The following is a 21988-nucleotide window of genomic DNA, read 5'->3' on the forward strand; positions in this document are numbered from 1 at the left end:
TAAGATTGTTGTCATACATTATTATTTTTTATTATATACCTTTTAAAATTAATCGTCTGTATTGGTCTGCGGCCGTCTGGTTAAAGTTGGGCTGTAGACATTTTTTATACTTAAACCCGGCAACGACGGGTAATTTAGCTATATATTATATAAGTATCATCAATTTGATACTTATTTAATAATAATAATAATAAAAAAATAGTTGTTTTATATGAAATTAAAGATTAAACATCAAGTATAAAACACAATTTAAAAATATTTTTGTTCCAGAGGAAAATATTTTGTATATAAATAAAAAAAAAATTTAAATAATTAATTATCTCAATTCCCAACTAAATCATTTAACTTGCGATTATTTACTATTTTACTATAGGTATTAGGTAAATTATTGAAATATTTATTTTGTAATTTATGTATTTTTGAAAAAATATAATTTATAAAAAGATTTAGAATAAATAAAAATAAAAATAACTAAATAATATATTATTAACGTACTATAGATCAGGGCTGTCAATATCTTCATTTTCCAATTCATTTATATAATTTTTTAATCCATCTGCTGATTTATGAAATAAATTTTTAATATTATAGCAGGATTGAGCAGCATTTTAAAGTTTGATTTTTTTTAATTCGCGAACTTTTTCAGCTCCGCCTTTTTGGTTTTTTTTTATCGTACTCATGTTGGAAGTTGAAATTAAAATGATCACTATTAAATAATATTAAAACTACGTTGAAATCCACGAATACGCGGCTTCGCGGAAAACACAATCACGGTCGTCTGAACAATTATGAACCATTATAATCTAACATTATTCAGTCGATTACTTTTATTTTTTTTTGAACGTACCAAGGGTTTTCCAGTGGTAGCGGCCGACACGCCGGCAAGCTATATGGTAGAGCTAACCTGTTATAACAGTGCAGACCACTACCACCTCCCGGCCAATGACCATAACCAAAACATTGAACATAGACATAGACATAGTGATAGTATTATATTTTACATTTTATTTTTATATTTTGTTTAATAACATATCAACTGATAACTTTGTCCACACTCTTCTGTAAAAAATAATTATTTATTGGTTCCCATCAATTTTATTTACTTATAATTTATATTAAATTATTAAATAATGAATTTGCCCGATCGGCCCATAGACCAATTAATCGGCCCAAAAAATGTGGCAGATGTAGCACATGAACCTTCTGCTGCACCCGTGCGCACGCCTATGCATGATACGTTAGTCTGAAGTATTCTTCCCATATCAAGTCCGTTTAATTCTTGGAGATCTTGGAGATCTGTTAGTTTCGGCATATCTGTATAAGGACATTGATTTTTTTTTTAAATCATCAAGTGTTGACAAATTAGCAGTATTCTCAAATGTTTGTTTTATGTCACTCATGGTTATTAAAGGTGTGACTTCATGTTGCTGATCAATAGTACAGTTGCCAAATTTAGGGGGCTTTAACAAATTGTACACCGATAAAAGTTTATATAATTGTAAAAATATCGGAGTACCTAGGTGGTCATTTGCGCCTGCAGCAAGGCGAATAGTCCCAAAAAATTTCTATAAAAAAAAAACCAGTCGGGGGACTGCCGGTAGAAGTAAAAACTTCTTTAGGCACGTTGGGCGTATGTATATATGTACTGTGGTATATACTGTTACACTTAAGTGTGAGCGTGTATGTGTGTATATACTAGCACAATTTCACTTCGTTTTTTAAAATTTTGTAATGCTTAGGAAATAATGTACCACGAATTGTTTTATTTATCAATATAAAATACTATACATAATTATTTCAGTTATTTTACATAAAAGGATAAAAAATTACATGTCAAAATTATTACAAATGCTTTACAAAAATGAGTTAAAGTACACTCGGAAAAATCAATTTCTATCCATCATTTCACCAACTCTTGCACCATCATCACTGCCAGCATTATCGCCAATTTCTAAAACTGATACAATCGGTTTATGGTAGCTAAAGTATGATACAAACAATTTTGATTCGAATTTATTCAAATATCTTGTAAAGACCGCATCAATAGTAGTTTTGTATCTTGTTGTGCTAAGATTGCGATCATTTGACATGTTCAAACCAAATTCATTTTTGAAAAATTCTAATAATGGTAGATTTTTATTGTCTGCAAAGTTTATATTGAAATCCCCAATCAAAACCATTGGCAAATCATCGAATCTTTTTCCAACTTTTTGGTGAAGCAATGCAGATGCGCAAAATTTAATAGATTTAATAAATAAATAAATTTTCATAAAAGAAGTCTCGTATAGCACGCAATGAATTATTAGGAGAAATGTAAACGGCAACCATAATGATGAATTGATTATCGCCGCAGTGGCAACGACTTATACACATATCGCCGATATCAGAAGTAGAAGTGTTAAACATCGTGGCGTATTTGGCATGCACATCCATATAATTTATGCAATAATGAACTGTGTCGGTATTTTGATATATAGCTACACCTCCTGCTGAATGATTAGTTCTTCTGAAACTCGCCACAATGTTAAAATTTGGAATGTCAATTTTTTCGTCGTTACCCATATGAGTTTCTGATAATATTAATACATTAATCATCTTAACAAGAGCGTCAATTTCTAAATCATTCACATGCTCACGTAAACTTTGACAATTGAATGAAAATATAGACAATCTATTATTCTTATTGATGAAATCAAGAAATGTTTTGGTGATGGTTTGCAGAGGATTTTCATGCAAACGTTTCAATTCAATCGATAAATCTTCTCGATGAGTTGTTGATCTCTTTAGATTTTTGGTTGCATTTGAATCTTCTACCTGTGCTTTTTCTACTCTGCCATGATGAAATATCCAGCTCTCCTTTGTGTTTTCTTTAGTAACTAAGAATAAACCTTCTATGTTAGTAACTCTTGTTAATGCAACGTATACCAATTCTCTTGAGTGACAACGGTCGTATTCGTAAACGATAACATCGAAAGTACCTCCTTGCGCTTTGTGAATTGTCATTGCCAAAGCGGAAATTAACGGAAAATGTTTTATTTTTGCGAGTATAGTTTTATTTCTGTTGAGTGGTATTGAAGACGTTTAAATAAAAATCGGAACAGCGTCCTTGTCGATATTTAAGCGCGCAATGTTACTCCTATACTTTGTTGAACGTTTTTGACCTATTGACTTTGGGAATTTGAACCAAAGTCTCGTTATTGTATCATTTTCATAAAACTCTATGAGAAGTAATTTTCCTACAGTGCCGTTAGATAAACCATCCGCGACATCTATGTTTAGAGTGATTATGTAAGGTAGGTTAGGAACTAGAACTAATTCATAAGGTAATCCACCAGTCTTGTCCGGTTTCATTTTATGTAACTTCTGCCGAACAAAATTTTCTTGCTCGGCATTGTGACAACCAACAAAAACATCCGATGCTAATGAAACAATTTTATTTTCGAAAGTGTTTTAAATTGCGCTGTTGTATTCATTAACCGCATTATTCGTAAACATGAGTCTAGTTCCTTCCGGACATACTGATTGTGCGTGTTCTTTAGTTACAAATCTAGATTCTATTATATTTAATTCTTCTTCTGTTAGAATAAATCCATCTCCGATCTTTGTTAAAATTGAAGAAAAGAGTCTATTTTCTTGGCGCATTGCCTTTTTTAGTTCAAATTGTTTAAATTTTCACCAAGTCGATTCACCACTAATTTTTTTTTTATTTTGCTTTTTTTTTTGCTTTTATTTGTATATATATCTACTTGCGGTGGCGGTGTCGCGAGATCATACTTTTTTCCTCACTCGCAAATGCTTTCTTATACGGGGTGCCCAACGTGCCTAAAGAAGTTTTCACTTCAACTTTAAGTTGGAATTCTATTCTTTTGAAATAATAAAAATTCTATATTCTTTAAATGGACTGTGCGTTTTCGACTGCAATATTTTCAAAAGAACATTGACTAACTTATTAAAGTATATAGCGCATGTCACGGCATCTTCATTTATAAGGTTCCTTTTTCAATAAAATGCAAATCTGCAGCTTCTTCAGCCGACAGAGACCCTTTATTTTTCAAATTATGCAACAATTTTAATAATGTAGGCCATCCAATTTCATTAGCGCTTATGATAAAGAAAACGGTTGGCTTACCATATTGTCGAATCATGGCAAAAAGATCTCGTTTTTTTTCTGCCCAATAGTATGCAGAATTCGGGATTGAGCGAAGAAATGCCAAATTAGTTTCAATGCAGCCATGAATATAATCAGCAGATTGTATTTGCTCTATAGTTATTGTAATCCCTTCACCTATATGCTTGAATGCGATACTAAGAGGATCCATAATTCTAATTCTCATTATTTTCATAGCCATGTATAATAAGTGTTGAGGCGTTACTCCTCGTCTATCAGATCTCCTAAGTTCACTCGTTGCCATCATGAAGGGTGTGACTGACAAGCCACGGCGGAATTCTCTGAATTGACCCAAATATATTTACGGAAATGAGAATTCTTCAGCGTGCTCGTCAAATAGCAAACTCTTTAGAATCATGCCTAGTAACAATAGAAAATTTTTGTTTTGTATTTTCTTTATCAATCAATTTCAATAATGAAGCATGAAAATGAAAATACAAAATTACCTTCTCCTGGAGCGATTCTTAAATACATATCGTCATTCCACATTAATGTTTGCTGTTGTGCCATTAAACTTTCGTCAATAGGTATAAGTTTTAAAATGTCATTGTCTCCATCTTCATCAAACATCAGCTTCAACGTCATAACTTCCATCGTTCAAAAAATTATCATCAACTGAAACGCCGTATGATTGGTAAAGAGGAGTAACTTTTAAATATCGTAACCAAACCTTTATATTTCTTTTCTTGACGATACCATATACGTAGCTGGATTTGTGAATTTTCTTTCTTTTAACATGTCTTGGTAACAAATTCACCATTGTATTTACTTCTATAGGAACATTTATCACCTGTCCGTAAATTCCATATTGGCCGTGAACATGCCGAAGCCTACGAATTTGCATAAATGGAATCCTTGGAGATATAAGCCTTTCAGTTACCAAGTCCAAAGGAAAGTCTTTAAGACAGTCTGGAACTGGTGGATACGAATCCATTGTTAACAGATAGTGGTGGGAAACGTTGTCTTTGAATTGCTGTAAAGCAAGTAGAACATACTTTTATTTCCTGTATGTTAATTTCTGAGAGCAATGTTCTTATAAATGCAAAATTTCGAGTTGTATCATTATTCCGCAAATACTTCAAATCATTTTTTAACTACAGTCTATCACAAATGTCACAAACATAACCAAATTCATTTTCAACAAAATCTTTTACAAATTGTCGATGAGCAGAGGAATTCTGTTCAAATGCAGAGTATGTTTGAATAAATAAGTGTATTAGGTGAAGATGGATCAACAACTTTCTATAGAGAATGCCTTTCTTGTACACTGGCTTTGGTAGGATCGTTTTCTTCAATTTGAGTACTATTGATAACTGGTGGTACATATGAAATATTTCGGGTGGACGGGCCTGCAATTTATGAAATATGGATGGCAGGTGGTACGTATGGCACATGTCGTGTGGACGGGCCTGCAATTTGAGAACTATGAATAATCTGCGATACTTTCGTCCGATTAGGAATAGTTTGTGTTAATAAATGTGACGTTCTTATTTTATCTCAATAACGTTTACATTTTTCAATGTTTTTTTGTATTTTTTTTATCTTTTTCTCCTGTATAATTCATTTCTGAATCAGAAGTATTTTGTGAAGAATGAGCAGCATCAATAGACAGAGCAGCCATTTTTTTCTTTTTATTTTCTCTGTACCGTTTATACTTTTCACTATTTTTTTGCAATCTTTCTTCATTTTATTTCTTCATCAATAGATTCACTAGTAGACAGAGCAGCAATTTTTTTCCTTTTGATTTTCTCTGTACCGTTTATACTTTTCTCTATTTTTTTGTAATCTTTCTTCTGTTATCTTCTTATCATCACACGTGTCATCAATCTTCCTTTTACTGGGGTTTTCCTCCTGAGAATAACTCGAATTCTCTTTTTTTCCATATTTGAGAGAAATCTAAAATGGAAAATCATATTGCAGTATGTTTCAAATAAAGATAAATATTACAAAACTTTTATTATTTTTGAATATTAACTATGCAATATTTTCAATAAAAGTTTAATTATGCAGGCTTTCCGTAAATCTTTAAATTTGTTTAATATATTGAAAAACAAATACTAACTATAATAAAAATTGGTTGTTAGGTATATTGACTACAGCTATTAAAGATATCAAGTATTACAATATGGCCAACATAACTTTCTTATCGATATTTAAAATGCTACGGTCTGATAGACCCGACCCACCTAATGAAGGGTTAATGTACTTAGCTTAGCTGTATAAGAGCAGGCGGGCGTTGTTGTTTTCCCGTAACTGCCGTCTGCTGCGCGCGCAGCTTTGATGTACAGTACACAGTATACCACAGTACATATATATACTCGCGGTGGCGGTGTCGCGAGATCATACATTTTTCCTCACTCGCAAATGCTTTCTTATACGGGGTGCCCAATGTGCCTAAAGAAGTTTTCACTTCAAAAATTATACTTATTATAATATAACAAATCTTTCATACATACTTTTATACTTCTAAATTATCTTGAGTTATTTTTCCTGTTAGGACATAACTAAAGTTAAACTCTTTAATCAGATAAATCTGATGGTGTGGATCACCAAGTTTGAACTTTTAATTCCCAGTAATTTAGCCACAACAATGATTCTTGCAATACCTGCATTCAGAAGTATATTAAATCATTTAATTGAATTAATTTTTTACCCCAACACAATAAATTTAGTCTAAATATAGACCCCCAAAGCAACAGTTAACAGAAAACATGGACTGAGGAATATTACTGCTAATTCTAACTTTGTAATCATTGGTTTCTGGGTTTACACCTTGAAATGGGATTTTTCCATTTAAAGCATCAAAAATTTCATTGAAACGCAAACAAAATTTAATTGTTGAATCACAATCTGCTAAACCATTTATTTTTCTTTCTTTTAACATTGTAAGACCAATTGCAACTGAATAACTTAATAACTTGTAAAATTAAAATTAAAATTATTAATTGAAAATACAAACATAAAAATATATTTTGAAATATTAAAGAATAAATTAATTTAAGTATGAATTAACCTGTACAGCCAGCCGGACACGCATTTTTAATGAAGAATTTCTCAAATCCAAATGATTGTCCGTTAATTTAGGACACAATCTAAGTTTAGTATTAGTGATCGTTTTGTGCAAGATTATAAAATGGACCCATTTAACTGGACCTTCGACAAGATCAACCTGAATATACTTTATAAAAATATAATTAAAACATAATAATAGAAACATATATAAAAACGTAATGACAAGTTACTAATTCATGTTTGTTGTAAAGTCTATTTCGTACATTTTTTATCAGATGACTTGTGTCAGAATAGGCAAAAAATTTTCTTTTGGAGTCATTAAAATGTTCTATATGACTATTACAATTATTCAACTTTCCTGAAATGCCCAGCTCAGACCACACTTTCCGGTTTGTTAACGCACTATCCGAAATAAACCCATGAACAAGGGTTCCAGCTTTTTCTAAAAGAATGGTTGCTTTAATAAATAATTTGATCAAAGTTTATCCCTTGACAGGGCTTCGGGAGGCAAACACAGCAATAGGTTGCGAATAATTATCTGCCAGTGGTTGAAATAACAACACAAGCCCATGATTAGCTAAGTCATTTAAGGTAGTAGCTTTTGGTAATTCTGTACATGTTTCATCCTCTTTTCCAAAATCCACTAGTCCAGCATATGAAAGTGAATGCGATTTTACAGCTAGGTTCTCTCGTACACTTATTTCATCAAATACAATTAATCCGTGTCTTTACATTATATTTTTAGACTCAAGTCTCTTCTTAAAAAGCTCAAAAATTATTATCAAAAAATTATCATCAAAACCACAAGATGTGTTAATAGTAGATAAATAATTTTTTACAGTTCTCACACAAGGCAAAGGAATAATATTATTAACGCGCAAAAAAGAATATCCAGATGGTGATTTTGTATGAAGTAGCAAACACAACATTATCCAGTTATCCGAGTATCTGTTGCCACAAGAATTTTTATATTTTGAAGCAGCCAATATTTCATAAACTAATAATTTATGTGTTTGCGATGAAATGTTTTGTAATATAGACTCTACGTTAATGTCTACTAATTTTTTTTTATGATCTTCAATAATTGCTTCAAGCTGAACAATTTTTTTCCCCAACGTTTTATTTGTTCGTTGTTTTGAATAAATACGTTTTCGAAGAAGTCCTAAGTTTTCTTTTTTACTGGTGGTTACTTTCAAGAATATTCTTTTTAAAGGTTTAGATTTTCTTCTATATTTTTTATTACTGAATAATTGATTTATCGAATTGCACGATTTACAGAGCTTTTTGTTATGTTCTGAAAGTATAATAGAGCAATTTTTATGTCTCCACTTGTAAGTAGCATCAATGTACACTGTTTCACTTTTGAACTTCAGATTTGTATCTTTGACATTAACACCCTCACAGATATCTTTATTATGAAATTGACAAATGATTGATGTAAGTACTTCAACAGTTTATTCTAATTTACAATCATAACTGGGTAATAATAACTGAATAGAAAGATTCTTTCCTAAATAATTGCATTGTACCTTGCCTCTATAATCAACAATAGCAGTTTTTCCAAAAACAGGCAAGATCACACTAGAAACTACACCATTAGATTCTTTTGATAGTAACTGAAAATAAACAACAATTTCCGGTTTGTTTATAGATGTATCTATTCCAACCCAATAGAAGTTTCACAGATGTATTATTGAGGTATAATAATTCAAATACGTAATCATACAAAGGAGAAGCTAGTGAACTTATTTCTAGATCATAAAAAAAATACTTATTTTCCTGAACACTCCAGGCCCGCTCAAACTTCGTTTTGAAGTTATTGATGAAAAACTTCAAAAACTTCATTTTTCCGTTACGCGCATTTAAAAAAAAAAATGTGTGGTTTTTACCGATTAACAAGTTGACTGCCACGGTGTTTTTATAAAGCTGTCCTCAAACGCTATGAGTACCAGAATAGGTACTCGCTGTGTTTGTCCCGTGTGCTGTTGTATTTTTAGACAGATGTTAACATGGGCCATGGGTTTTTTTTCATATTTCTTATAATTTTTTTATCGTAATTGTTTATTTATATCATTTTAATAATATTAAAAAAAAAAATAAACCGATTTGGAGTGAGTATCATATATGGTACTCAATGCCTATTGTATCATATAAGTTCAGTTATCCGTTTATTTTCATTCGATTCATCGTCGAGTTGTGACGTTATTTATTAGTTTTTTACAATGAACGAAAACGAAATTGTTCAAGCTCTTTGGTCATCAGATGAGTTATCTGAATTTGATGATAGTGATGCAGATCCTGACTTTGCTTTGGTAAATATTGCCTAATTTATAATATTTTTTGTATATCGTTTTAAGTGTACAAACGTCAATCGTTTTATCATAAATATGTAGATAATGCATAACTTTTATCGTGTATGACCTTACTAATAATAGTAAATAATTTAATATAAAATATATACTACCTATTTCATTTATATAATATAGGATTCTGATACTGATGATGATATTATTCCTTCGAATAACTCGCATGAAAATTATGCTTCTGACACTGATGATATAATTGCTTCAAATAGTTTAAATGAAAATTATGACGCTTCTACTTTAAGTTCGTCTGGTTGGGGTCCTATAAACAGTAATGCTTCTAGTCCAGTGTTCAATTCTGAGTCTTTTGGAATCAACCCAGACATTCTCGAAACACATAATGATGGTACACCATATGACTTATTTTCTTTATTTATTGATGACGAAGTCTTAAATTTATTAGTTATTGAAACTAACAGATATGCTCGTGATTTACTTTCAATTCCTCGTGGTCCAAAATCTAGACTCAATTAATGGGTTGATGTTGACACAGTTGAAATTAAGAGATTTTTGGGAATAGTTATGTGGATGGGGTTAAATCCACTACCAACTTTGGCAAGTTATTGGAGCAAAAATGAAATGTATCAAACACATATTCCTAAGTATATGACCAGAAACAGATTCGAGTTGCTTTTGAGAACTTTTCATTGTTCAAACAATCAAATATGTCCTAGAGGTGACAGATTGTATAAAGTTCGTGGTTTGGTTGATATGCTAGTGAGCAAATATAAAGTATGCAACATACCAGGGGAAAATTTGTGTATTGACGAATCGGTGATTCCATTTGTTGGACGTTTGTCGTTCCGTCAATACATAAAAAATAAAAGGCATCGATACGGCATAAAAATATTTAAATTATGTATAAATGATGGGTATACTATTGGATTTAAAATATATGCTGGTCAAGAAGCTATCCCGGGAGTGGCAGTTTCAACGAAAATTGTAATGGAGTTAGCTGCAGATTATTTAGATGAGGGTAGAACCATGTTTACAGACAACTGGTACACATCAGTCAGTTTAGCAAATGAACTTTTAAGCCGATCAACTAATCTTGTAGGTACATTACGTTCTAACAGGAAGTTTAACCCAAAAGACGTAATAAACGCTAAATTAAAGAAAGGTGAAATAAAATCAAGCCAAAATGAAAATAATACCGTGATTATGAAGTGGAAGGACAAACGCGATGTACTTATGTTGTCAAAAAAACACAAAGACAATTTAATAGAAACAACTAATAAACGTGCTCAAAAATTATTCAAACCAAAAATGGTAATGGATTATAATAAGGCAAAAGGTTTTGTCGATATTTCTGATTTGAGAAATTCTTACCACTCACCACTTCGTCGATCATTAAAATGGTATAGAAAAATTGCATTCGAAATTTTACTAAATACAAGTTTATTAAATGCATTGACATTATTTAATACTGTGACTGGTAATAAAATGGGTGTGACAGAATTTAGAGAAAATATAGTTCAAGCTTTACTAATGAAAACAACCAACATACCAATGATATCCAAACCAACTGAAGGAGAAATTCATAAGATTGTTAATTCTAATCGTGGTAGGTGTTCAAATTGTTATTTCGAAATGGTTCAACAAGGTGGAAGGGAACACGCACAAAAAATTACACGTAAAGTACAAACGAAGTGTCCAGGCTGTTCTAAATATCTCTGTTTGGATTGTTTTTTCAAATTGCATTCAACAAAAAAAAATATAATTTATAATTATATATTATATAATAATAATAATAATAATATTTATAAAATATTTATGTTTGATTTTATTGATATTTTAACTAAAAAAAGCTTAAAGTGTATAATATGAATACAAGTTATATAACTTTTTTTTAAATATATTTATGTTTGATTTATTAATATTTTAACTGAAAAAGTTTTAAGTGTATACTGTAGTATAATATTAATACGAGTTGTATAATTTTTTTTTTTTTGATAATTACATTTTTATTTTAAAAAACATTGAATTTGAGCGTTGTTTGTTGTATTCTGTTTAAAATTTTCTCCTCTTTCTATTTCATTAAACGAATTGAGCATCAGAAATGGTTCTCAGTGACGTAATCACGAAAAAAAGTGAGTACTAAAATTGACCCTCAAACCCTGAGAGTCAAACGGTGTGAGTACCAGAATTGATACTCAAAGCCTGTAGAATAAAACGTGTTTAAAATGTGTGGCACAGGAGATAAACCACGTGAGTACCAAATATGGTTCTCATGGCAGTCAACTTGTTAATAGATTGGTGAAATCAAAACTTACCTAACATACTTACTTTTGAAGTTTTTGCACGTAAACATTGACCTGTTACCTACTTGAGGTGGTTATGCGTAGCAAGTCGAGGGATATTTTCGATTTGCGGAGCGGAGCGACGGCGCCGAGGAGCGTGGCGACGAGTGCCGCAACTCGCGAATAGACTATGTCCATACCACACACAAAATATGATAATAATAATAATAATAATAATAAACTGTTTGGCATTTGATCATAAAGGTGAACTCGTGAACTTACCACACCAAGAACAGTTCTTTCTGCAGATGTTATAAAGCGTTTTCGAACAATACCTTCTTCAGCAAAATGAAAACTGCACAAGTACATGCCTCGTTTTAGATTTACATAATCCTTACAAGCATTTTTCCATTTTAAGAAATCCTCATTTTTGTAGGAATTGTAAATAATATTTTCGATTTTAAACAGGTTTTAATGATACATTGCTTTTTCGGCATGATTTTAATAGTTTGTATTGGTTGAGGTGAATGTACACAATTACAAATTAGGAGCCTACATAAGAATACAAGATCAGAAGACGTGAACACAGAACTGAACATCCATGAATCGAGAACCTAAAAAACAATGTCACCATTAAAACCTACAATGATATAAATATATATATTGTTGAGTATCATAGAGATATTGATATGTCTATAGCTAAATCATAGGCGTGCGCAGACTTTTTGCGCAGGGGATGCCAATATATTTAAAAATAACTCAATTTTTATTATCTCCCTTCAAAAACACACAAATCAGAATTTTTTTTTATTGTATTACATTTACATAACTACAAAGTTCTCAAAATAATAGTATAATAGTAAAATAATAATATTAAATATATATTATAGTATATTATATATATATTATAGTCAATATAAGTAAAAATATAATTTAAACTTTGCATTTCATAACTAATTTAATTAATACTTTATTATAATTCTAATCTTCGGTCAAAAGGATGCAAATGTTTAAATTCATCAATTACTTCGTCATAATTTATTTCTGATGCTAGTTCTTGTTCTACAAATATCAACATCATTGCATCTAATCTTTCTTGCGACATGCGGCTTCTTAATTTTGTTTTTACCAAACTTAATTTGGAAAAAGCTCTTTCGCAAGAGCAACTTGTCACAGGAATGGTAGTAAAAAGTTTCAACGCTTTATTTACATTAACAAAATTTTTACTAATTGATAATTTTTCTAACCACTGATGAATTGTTTTGTTTGATGGTCCTGCTACAAAATCGGGCAAAGAACGTAGAAGTCTTAATTCCCTTCTAATTCGTCACTATTAAGTACAAACTTCCGTGAAATTAATTCAATGTCAAATTCTTCAGTTTTTAGTTCTACGACCAATTGCACCAATTAAATTTAATGTTTCCTGATTAAATCGATTTTCAAGACCGTTAAACAAATCATCTAATACAGTGAAGTAAACATGACATTTCATCTCACTTTTTTTATCCAAGATGGTATGTTGTGTTTTCATATCATCAATTTTTGTAGCAATCTTCCTATTTTTCACAGGTGGTATCTCAATATTAAATCCATTACAAACAGTAAGAACTTTTTCATAAAGTTTAGAATAGTTATCTTCGTCGTTTCTTAACTCACTAATAGATTTTTTCAATGCATTTACAATAGATACTGCATCTAATAAATTCAAGTTGGGTGCTTGTAATTGAGCACTGACAATTTGGATTTGTATTAATATAGGTTTTAACATATATAATGCAAAAATAAAGTTGAAATTTTTCATTTGACAGATAAGACCATTTGCTTTAGCCCTCACCTCTGAATATTTAGTGTTTTCAGAAATTTCTTCAAGACACTGAATAACAGAAGAAAAGTTTTTTTCTACAGCTGTAACAGCTTCCGCACGACATGCCCATCTAGTTGTTGAAAGTGTTTTGAGAGTTTTCAATCTGGAATTTGTTTCATTAACAATTTTTTCAAAAACAGCATGCCTCACTGGACTCCCTTCAATGAAACTGTAAATTAGCTGGACACATCCAAAAAAATCAAAAACAACCCGGTTTTTATTCCCTAAGCTATCAACCAATACCAGATTTAGGCAATGGCCATAGCAGTGAACATACATTGCAGATGGATTGATTTCTTTGACTTTAGACTGTACACTATTAAATTTTCCACTCATAGCTGAAGCTCCATCAAAACATACAGCTATAACCGATGTCCAATTGATATTTAACTGCGCAATTTTGTTTGTTAAGCTATTAAATATTGTATTAGCATCTACTGCAGTCAAACGTTGAATACCAATAAATTGCTCAACGGGCTTACATAAATCTTCATCAAAGTAGCGTACAGCCACAGCCATCTGTTCATGGTGTCCCACGTCACTAGTTTCGTCGGCCATTATCGTGACGAGGCGATTGTTTATTTTTTTTTCAATACTTCGTTTCATTACATTGTTGATAGAAGTCAATAAATCATTTTGTATATGGTTGCTCAAGTACTTAGCATTTTGCGGCCCTTTTTCCAAATGTTTTTGCAAAGTTAAATCATATTTTTTTTAAATGTCCACAATATCTAAAAATAAACCCTTACACACATCTGAACTTTTTTCTAAGTGCCCTCTAAATGGTTTGCCACTTTTAGCTAAACACAAAGTAATATCTATCAATCGATGCATGATGTTACGATTGTGCAAACGCTGCTTTTCTCTTTCACTAATAGATACTAATCTAGATTCATCCAAGGTAACATCAATTGGTTTACAATTTGAAAAGTTATGATACGCTGTCATGCTAAAATTATGGGAGATTGAATTTTGGTGTTTTTTAAATTTTGTAGTAGAAGTACTCCAATTTTTAAAACCTTTTTGTGAAAAAGCAAAGTCTACTTGTCCGGCATTTAACCCTGGAGCTGTATTAAACATCCGACATACGAAACAAAATGCTCTGTCAAGTTTCACACTATATTCTAACCAGCTAAAATCATCATACCAGGAACTTTGGAAACTCCGTGCTCTATTTCCAAACTGTGTCCTGGGATACATTTTTAATTTTGGTTGGAATGCCCCTTTAAGTATTCGCTCTTTTCGTTCTAACTGAAGAGATGGTATTGGGTTTACAGGATCATCAGGGTCACATAGTGAATCTAATTAGATTAGAAGAAAATACATTGTAAATGTGAATTCAAAGATTAAAATACTCACAATATGTATTTATTAGTTATTACTGTTAGTACACATAGCGTTATAATAATTATTATTATTATACAATGTTTAGACATAAATGTTAGAATTAATTATTAATGCAAATAAATATTTATGTAACAATCTAACAGTGAACACTTAATATACAATTAATACACTCAATGCTAATTATAATTACCTACTAATTAATATTATTACAATTCATACAACAGTTATTAACTAAATATTTATAATATGAACATATTTATAAAATATATTTCATTTATACAATCACATTATGACACTGAAATATTCAACACAAATATCCAACACAGATCACAGGCAATATTGTTTGATGTTGTATTAATACTAAAATACCTAGTGGTACTGGTACATTAACAGTATTTGACCAATTATCATGATCCGTTTTGGGTTGCTCAACAATAACTTTATTATTCTGTGCAAATGGTACCGGATCATCTGGATCAATGTTGACTAAATTAATTTAAATTATAGATATTAGTTCATAGTTTACAAGCTTAAACTAAAACAAAGAAACAGCTCACACAATATAAAATATCAACTTACCAGAATACAGTTTTAATGATTTTGGTTTGAAAAAATCATGCATAGTTTTCATTTTTTTGTTTTGGTTTCTATTCATATTCGTATTCTAATATTATAATTTACAACGCAATTATGTATAAATAATTAATATTATTGAAATTTGAAATATTTAAAACTGTAAAAGAAAAATAACACCGAATGGCCGAATGATGGCGAATATAAAACAATTAAACAACTCTATTCATCTAGAGTCTAGACAGTAGTCAGTAGTTTATATTTTGTATCCGTGGTTCAAACAAAACGGTTGTGATAACAATTATGATAATTGATAATATTGATAGTTTTCGCTCGAACGATGTAGTTATCAGACTGCTTTATGGTTATTGGTTAGCTTACTTCATGGTTACGACGGTTACGTGACTGGCGTCGCGGTGATATCGTTAGATTATCCCAACTTCTATTATCAATGGAAATGTACTTGATAAAAAAAAAAAGTAAAATACGTAGCCTGAACTGTCAAAAATTACTAAACTGATTTCTGTTTATAAAAACGTTTATGAACTCCTAACTAAAAAATAAAAAATAAAAGCTAACTCCGCAAACCCGCAGGGGATGCCATGGCATACCCGGCATCCCCCCTGCGCACGCCTATGAGCTAAATATATATATATTTTAAATATAATATTTATTTATTATTTATAGCTATGAATATGCATTTGTTGAGTATTAAGTATAGTGCTTCAATCTGCAATTTAGAAATGGTTGCTCGCGATGTTAAAACACTTCCCTAGATAGCAATGCAAGTCTTTTTGATAAATCTACATAATCATTAAGTGAACACTAATCCAGACCAATTGCCCGACCTGTATATAAGACCGTGTTTAATAATCGCTTATCGCACGCTTCTTCGTCTTCAGAAACGTGGAAATTATTCGCGCGAAATAAAATACGTTTAAATTTGGTGATTATCGATGTGTGTGTGTGCGTAAACCATTTAATTAATAAATTATTAAAATTAACACGCAACATAAATTTACAATACATTTCTTGTTAAGCGTTCCCTCAGACTTTGGAGACTTAAGAGACTTAAATTAAAGGGGATGCGGAATCTTACTGTAAATAAGAAGGGGGACTCCGTCCCCCCACTTTAACCACTGACTAATAATAAAAATAGTTTGACTCAAAACGATTTTCATGATTGCCCATTACCATAAGATAATATTATTGATTTAAACACCGTAGAAGATAAAATTGCTGGCGATCATTAGTTTAAATCACTTTTGGTAATTATTATTGCAGTTTTTATGTTAAAATTAATTAACTTAATGTGTTGAATATATTTTATATTTTATATTTAAGGTTAACAAGCTTTCATACATTGGTGGAAAACATGTAAAAGCTATGGTAAAAAGACTTATGTCAAAATTGTTCACTGATAATCTTTTATCTGATTATTCTTATACTGGTAAAAAGGGTAAGAAACCATTCTCAACACTTTTCATCTGTTCAGTTATATTTGGTAGGTATCAACTATAATATATTATAATTATAATTTAAGCAGTGACAGTGAAAATATGTTATTTTTATTTGTTACTAATTTAATATTATTTATAGTTAATATTTTAATTAGAGTGTTTATTATTATTGTATACGTTTTTGTAGGAGCCCCCTCTTCGTATTGTCAGTTTAATACATTATTACAATTTTATAATTTTTTAAGTTTTCTCTGTATTATTATTAATTAGCCTAAGTAATTATTAAATGTGTGTTGTTTCTGTCTTGCAGCTATACAACATGGACAATTTTATATTCACAATAATGAGCTTTACTTTGTTATTTTTAAAATGATAGTAAACTGACTTAATTAGATAATTTAAATATATACAGGGTATCTTTGAAGCTTTTATTCGTATTTTAATTGCAAAGCAAATTATAAGCATTTTAAACATTTTTAGAAATTTTAAAATAATCATAACTTGCTTCATAATTAAAATATCAATTTAAAAGCCTCTGGATATACTAATCTTACCTTAAAATGTTAAATAGGTCATTCACTCTAATTTGAAAAAAAAACGGTGAAAAGCATTTTTGTGAATGTACAATTTGTTATTCTTTATTGCTTCTAAGACAGAGACAACATATTATGCAGGTTTGGCGATATCTTAATGTTGTTATATTATTGTAATTGTTGATCTTGAGTAAACCTTTATATAGAAACCTAATAAAAATAGTAAAATAAATAAGGCTATAATGATAAAGTAGTATTAACTATATTGTATACAGGGTGATTTTTTTTTATCGAAGAACACTCATTATTTCAAAAAGTATAAACTTTTTTTCAATTTTTTTTTTTCAAAATTTTTAGTTTTATGCTTTTCTAAAACTATGTAAAATTTTTATTTTTTTCACTTTAATATTTAATAGTGAAATCACTATCAACTTTTGATTTTCAAATGGCAACCTATACTTAAAATGTTATAAAATAGTAGGGATATTTTTTTTATGAATTCTAACGTTTAAATTACTATTTTCATTTAACCGTTCGCGAGTTATAGCTTTTCAAAGTTGGGCGGTTTTCGATTTTTATTGCTGAAGACCAGTAGCCACATGGGTAATAAATAATAATAATAGGTACATATTTTCACATGTAATAAACTCGTTATCGACTATCGTTCAACACAGTAATGACAATGAACTTTGTACCTGTAGGTTACAAATTAATTGTTATAACTAATTTAGATAATAATTAATAACGGAGTCGTCCGAAAGTCTAACCTGCTATTATCTAATACAAAATTATGGACTGGAAATTATGACCGAAAATGTCATGTAAATATTATGGTGGGGGTATCCATACGATTACAGCGCTATCTAGTTATCTTTATTATCTATGTTACTAAATAGATATACTATTTTGTCATGGTCAGTGGTATAAGATGGTATAAGAGTGGTGTATGGTCTATGTTTATTACAAATTTGAAATTATAATATTTACGTTATTATCATTTACGTGTCATGGTGGTATGATATTGGTTATTGTAGTTAAAAGTTATTAAGTTGATTATGAATATATTATACTTGTAAGTAACGTGTGACAATTTTGTGGATCTCATCACTCCTTTAACTGTGGTTTTAAGTACATATACCATTAGAAATTCGTGAAAAGTTTGCTACCGTAAAATGGGGTGAATAGGAACATAGAGGCGAATAGGAACAAATTTAGAAAAAAATGTTGTTATCCATGATAATAACTTGAATTTTCAACTTTTTGTGATTGTAACAATTTTAGTTTGTTACAAATGTCGTTTGGATCACTTTGATCGTACTCGTTATTGATAAGATTTATTTTACCTCCAACAATTACGCATTATCATACATGTGACAAATGTTATCATTTTTGTTTTTATGAAAAACATTATCAGATTTTCATTTACACACTCAATGTAAGTACTTGAAAACACATTATTTGTATAGTTATGATATATTAATATAGATCTGCAACATTCAAAACGAATAAAAACGTTTTTTTTGGTACTTATTGTTATCTAAAACATGTTGACTACGTTTTTAGTATGAATTGGGGTGAATAGGAACACACATTATTTTATGTTTTGATTTTATAATTTATCAACATGCCTCGAAAATATATTAGAACTGTACGTCAAAAGCCATTAGCCAAGTATACACCAGAACAAATTGATGCTGCATTAGGTGATATCGATGCCGGACTGACGTATCGTAAGTGTTCTGATAAACATAATATTCCCGTTACTGTGTTACATAGACACAATACATTTAGAAAAGCTAATATAGGTAAACATTTAAAGAAACAAGGTGGTCAATGTGCTTTGTCTGAGTCGGTAAAAACATTAATAGTCGAACAACTAATAACTTGTTCTTCGTGGGGATATCCTCTAAGCGTTATAGACTTAAGATTTATTGTAAAATCGTATTTAGATAGGAAAGGTAAGACTGTCAAAAAATTTAAAAATAATATGCCTGGACCCGATTTTGCTCTTTCTTTTATCAAGCGTCACAGACAAATGTTAAGTCAAAGATTATGTCAGAATATTAAACGGGCCCGAACTCAAGTTTCAAAACAATGTATAAATTCGTATTTCGATAATTTAGAAAAATCGTTAAATAATGTGCCGCCAGAAAACATCATAAACTATGATGAAAAAAATCTTACAGATGATCCTGGTAGAGCAAAAGTCATTACTAAAAGAGGCTGTAAGTATCCGGAAAGAGTTATGAACTCGAGCAAAGCATCAACTTCCATAATGTTTGCTTGCACTGGTTACGGGGAACTCCTCCCACCATACACTGTGTACAAAGCATTGTATTTGTATGACTCGTGGATTGTCGGTGGTCCCCCGAAATCGAGATATAACCGTAGTAAATCGGGGTGGTTTGATTCACAATGTTTCGAAGATTGGCTCATAAAAGTGGTAATACCGTTTGTAAAAAATAAACCAGGGAAAAAAATCTTAATAGGTGACAACCTTTCGACTCACTTGACAATAGAAGGAATAAGAATGTGTTCTAAATATAATGTAGAGTTTGTATTTTTACCACCTAATTCAACCCATCTAACACAACCACTGGATGTCGCTTTTTTCCGTCCGTTAAAAATAGCTTGGCGTAAAATTTTAACAATATGGAAGTATGGAGCTGGTAGTAAGGAGTCAAGTGTCCCTAAAGAACAATTTCCGAAACTATTGAACAATTTAATGGATGCAATTAAAGAAAAACAAATTGTAAATATACAATCTGGATTTAAAAAGTGCGGAATTATACCCATGAATAGGGATTCTGTTTTAAATATGTTACCTGAAGATGGACCTGACTGTAGTAATTCTGATAGTGAAATAATTAATGATTCGTTGGTATCAATTCTTAAAGAAATGCGATACCCATCCACTCAACAACAAACAACAAGAAAAAAACGTAAGCGACTTGATGTTGAACCTGGTAAGAGTGTCAAATTAAAAGAGAGCAGTGATGAAAGTGAAATGGACGAAGACGAAGTTGTTTTAAGTAATGACGAAAATAATTATTCAAAAGATGAAGACGATGTTATACGTATAGAATCAGATTGGAATGGATCGGATGAAGACGATGAATCACCAACGACCGAGTTATTAAGCAATATTACAAACCTAATAGGTGTTTATTCATTTAGTAATCTTAAAGTTAACGATTGGATTGTTGGTGACTTTAAAAATTGTTCAGAAGCAAAACAATGTTCATCAAAAAATACAAAATTTATTGGAAATGTTTTAAAGGTAAAAGGAAAAAAAGTATACGGATCATTTTTAAAATATCGTCCTACAAAAATAGATTCTGGAAAGATTTTTGTATTTCCTGAAAAAGAAGACCTGTGTTGGCTAGAATTTGAACATATTATAGGCACTGTAAAGCATCCGCAACTTCAAAGAAGGGGTGACATGAAGTTTATGGTTGATTATAACGAATGGTAAAAGTATTAAGGTTTAAATTAGTTTTATTTAATGTTTTATAATTTGTTACCTACCCTAAAAATTAATATGTTCTTATTAAAATAAGTTTTAAAACTCGAATTAAAATCAAGACTGATTTGTCAAAGGTATGACTATTATATTTTGTTTTTATTTTATACTATAATTAATAGTTTTATATTTTGTTATTTAATATACTGTTAATAGAATAACTTTTGAATCTCGAATTAAAATCAAGACTGATTTGTCAAAGGTATGACTATTATATTTTGTTTTTATTTTATACTATAATTAATAGTTTTATATTTTGTTATTTAATATACTGTTAATAGAATAACTTTTGAATCTCGAATTAAAATCAAGACTGATTTGTCAAAGGAATGACCATTTCATATTTTGTTTTTATTTTATTATAACACCTATTATATTGTATTATGTTCATAAGTTTTTTTTAAAAATATAAATTAAGTTCCTATTCACCATTCGTAATTTATAAAAGGAATATTAATCATTTTTAACGTATGTTCCTATTCACCCCATTGCTGGGTCAATAGGAACACGTTTTTGGAAAAATATATAAAAATAAATATTGAACTTAAATTTTATAAATAGTTCTAAATATATTCATGTGTGTGTGGGTTTTCTAAAACCGTTTTCAGAATACGAAAACTATAAAAATTGTGTGCACAATCTTAAAAAAATCGTTAAAACCGTTCCTATTCACCCCATTTTACGGTACCAAATTAAAATGTATAAAAAATCCACAATAGCTAACATCGTTTCTTGTAAATATTAATAGAAGCCTAACATCAGTCAACAAAAAAAGAGGTCAAATAAAAGTTCAGCCGACTGCTATTTCTAGAAGACAAGGATTAACTCGAGGTTCAAGATATCTGGGCGACCTCCAAAAGCAGAAAAATGTAAAATTAAAAAAAGGATTCATAATCTTAACCATA

The 21988-nt window shown here is 30.3% G+C and overlaps 3 protein-coding genes and 1 pseudogene across 3 annotated transcripts; 1 reads left to right on the plus strand and 3 right to left on the minus strand.

The window, feature by feature from the left end:
* The first annotated feature begins 10065 nt into the window (after nt 1-10065).
* Nucleotides 10066-12366, plus strand: LOC132925804 (piggyBac transposable element-derived protein 4-like). Its single transcript, XM_060990168.1, has 2 exons — nt 10066-11181; nt 12292-12366. Exons 1-2 carry the CDS (start codon nt 10066-10068, stop codon nt 12364-12366), a joined length of 1191 nt encoding a protein of 396 aa, XP_060846151.1.
* A 130-nt stretch (nt 12367-12496) lies between these two features.
* Nucleotides 12497-13275, minus strand: LOC132927905 (uncharacterized; annotated as a pseudogene).
* Nucleotides 13276-13318: 43 nt separating this feature from the next.
* Nucleotides 13319-14205, minus strand: LOC132925805 (zinc finger MYM-type protein 1-like). Its single transcript, XM_060990169.1, has 2 exons — nt 13384-14205; nt 13319-13339 (listed from the first exon to the last, which is right to left on the minus strand). The coding sequence occupies exons 1-2, from the start codon at nt 14203-14205 to the stop codon at nt 13319-13321; spliced, it is 843 nt and encodes a 280-aa protein (XP_060846152.1).
* A 156-nt stretch (nt 14206-14361) lies between these two features.
* Nucleotides 14362-15042, minus strand: LOC132925806 (zinc finger MYM-type protein 1-like). Its single transcript, XM_060990170.1, has 2 exons — nt 15030-15042; nt 14362-14948 (listed from the first exon to the last, which is right to left on the minus strand). The coding sequence occupies exons 1-2, from the start codon at nt 15040-15042 to the stop codon at nt 14362-14364; spliced, it is 600 nt and encodes a 199-aa protein (XP_060846153.1).
* Between the last annotated feature and the right edge of the window lie 6946 nt (nt 15043-21988).

This window comes from Rhopalosiphum padi, chromosome 3 (assembly GCF_020882245.1).
Source record: "Rhopalosiphum padi isolate XX-2018 chromosome 3, ASM2088224v1, whole genome shotgun sequence".
Taxonomy (NCBI): Eukaryota; Metazoa; Arthropoda; class Insecta; order Hemiptera; family Aphididae; genus Rhopalosiphum; species Rhopalosiphum padi.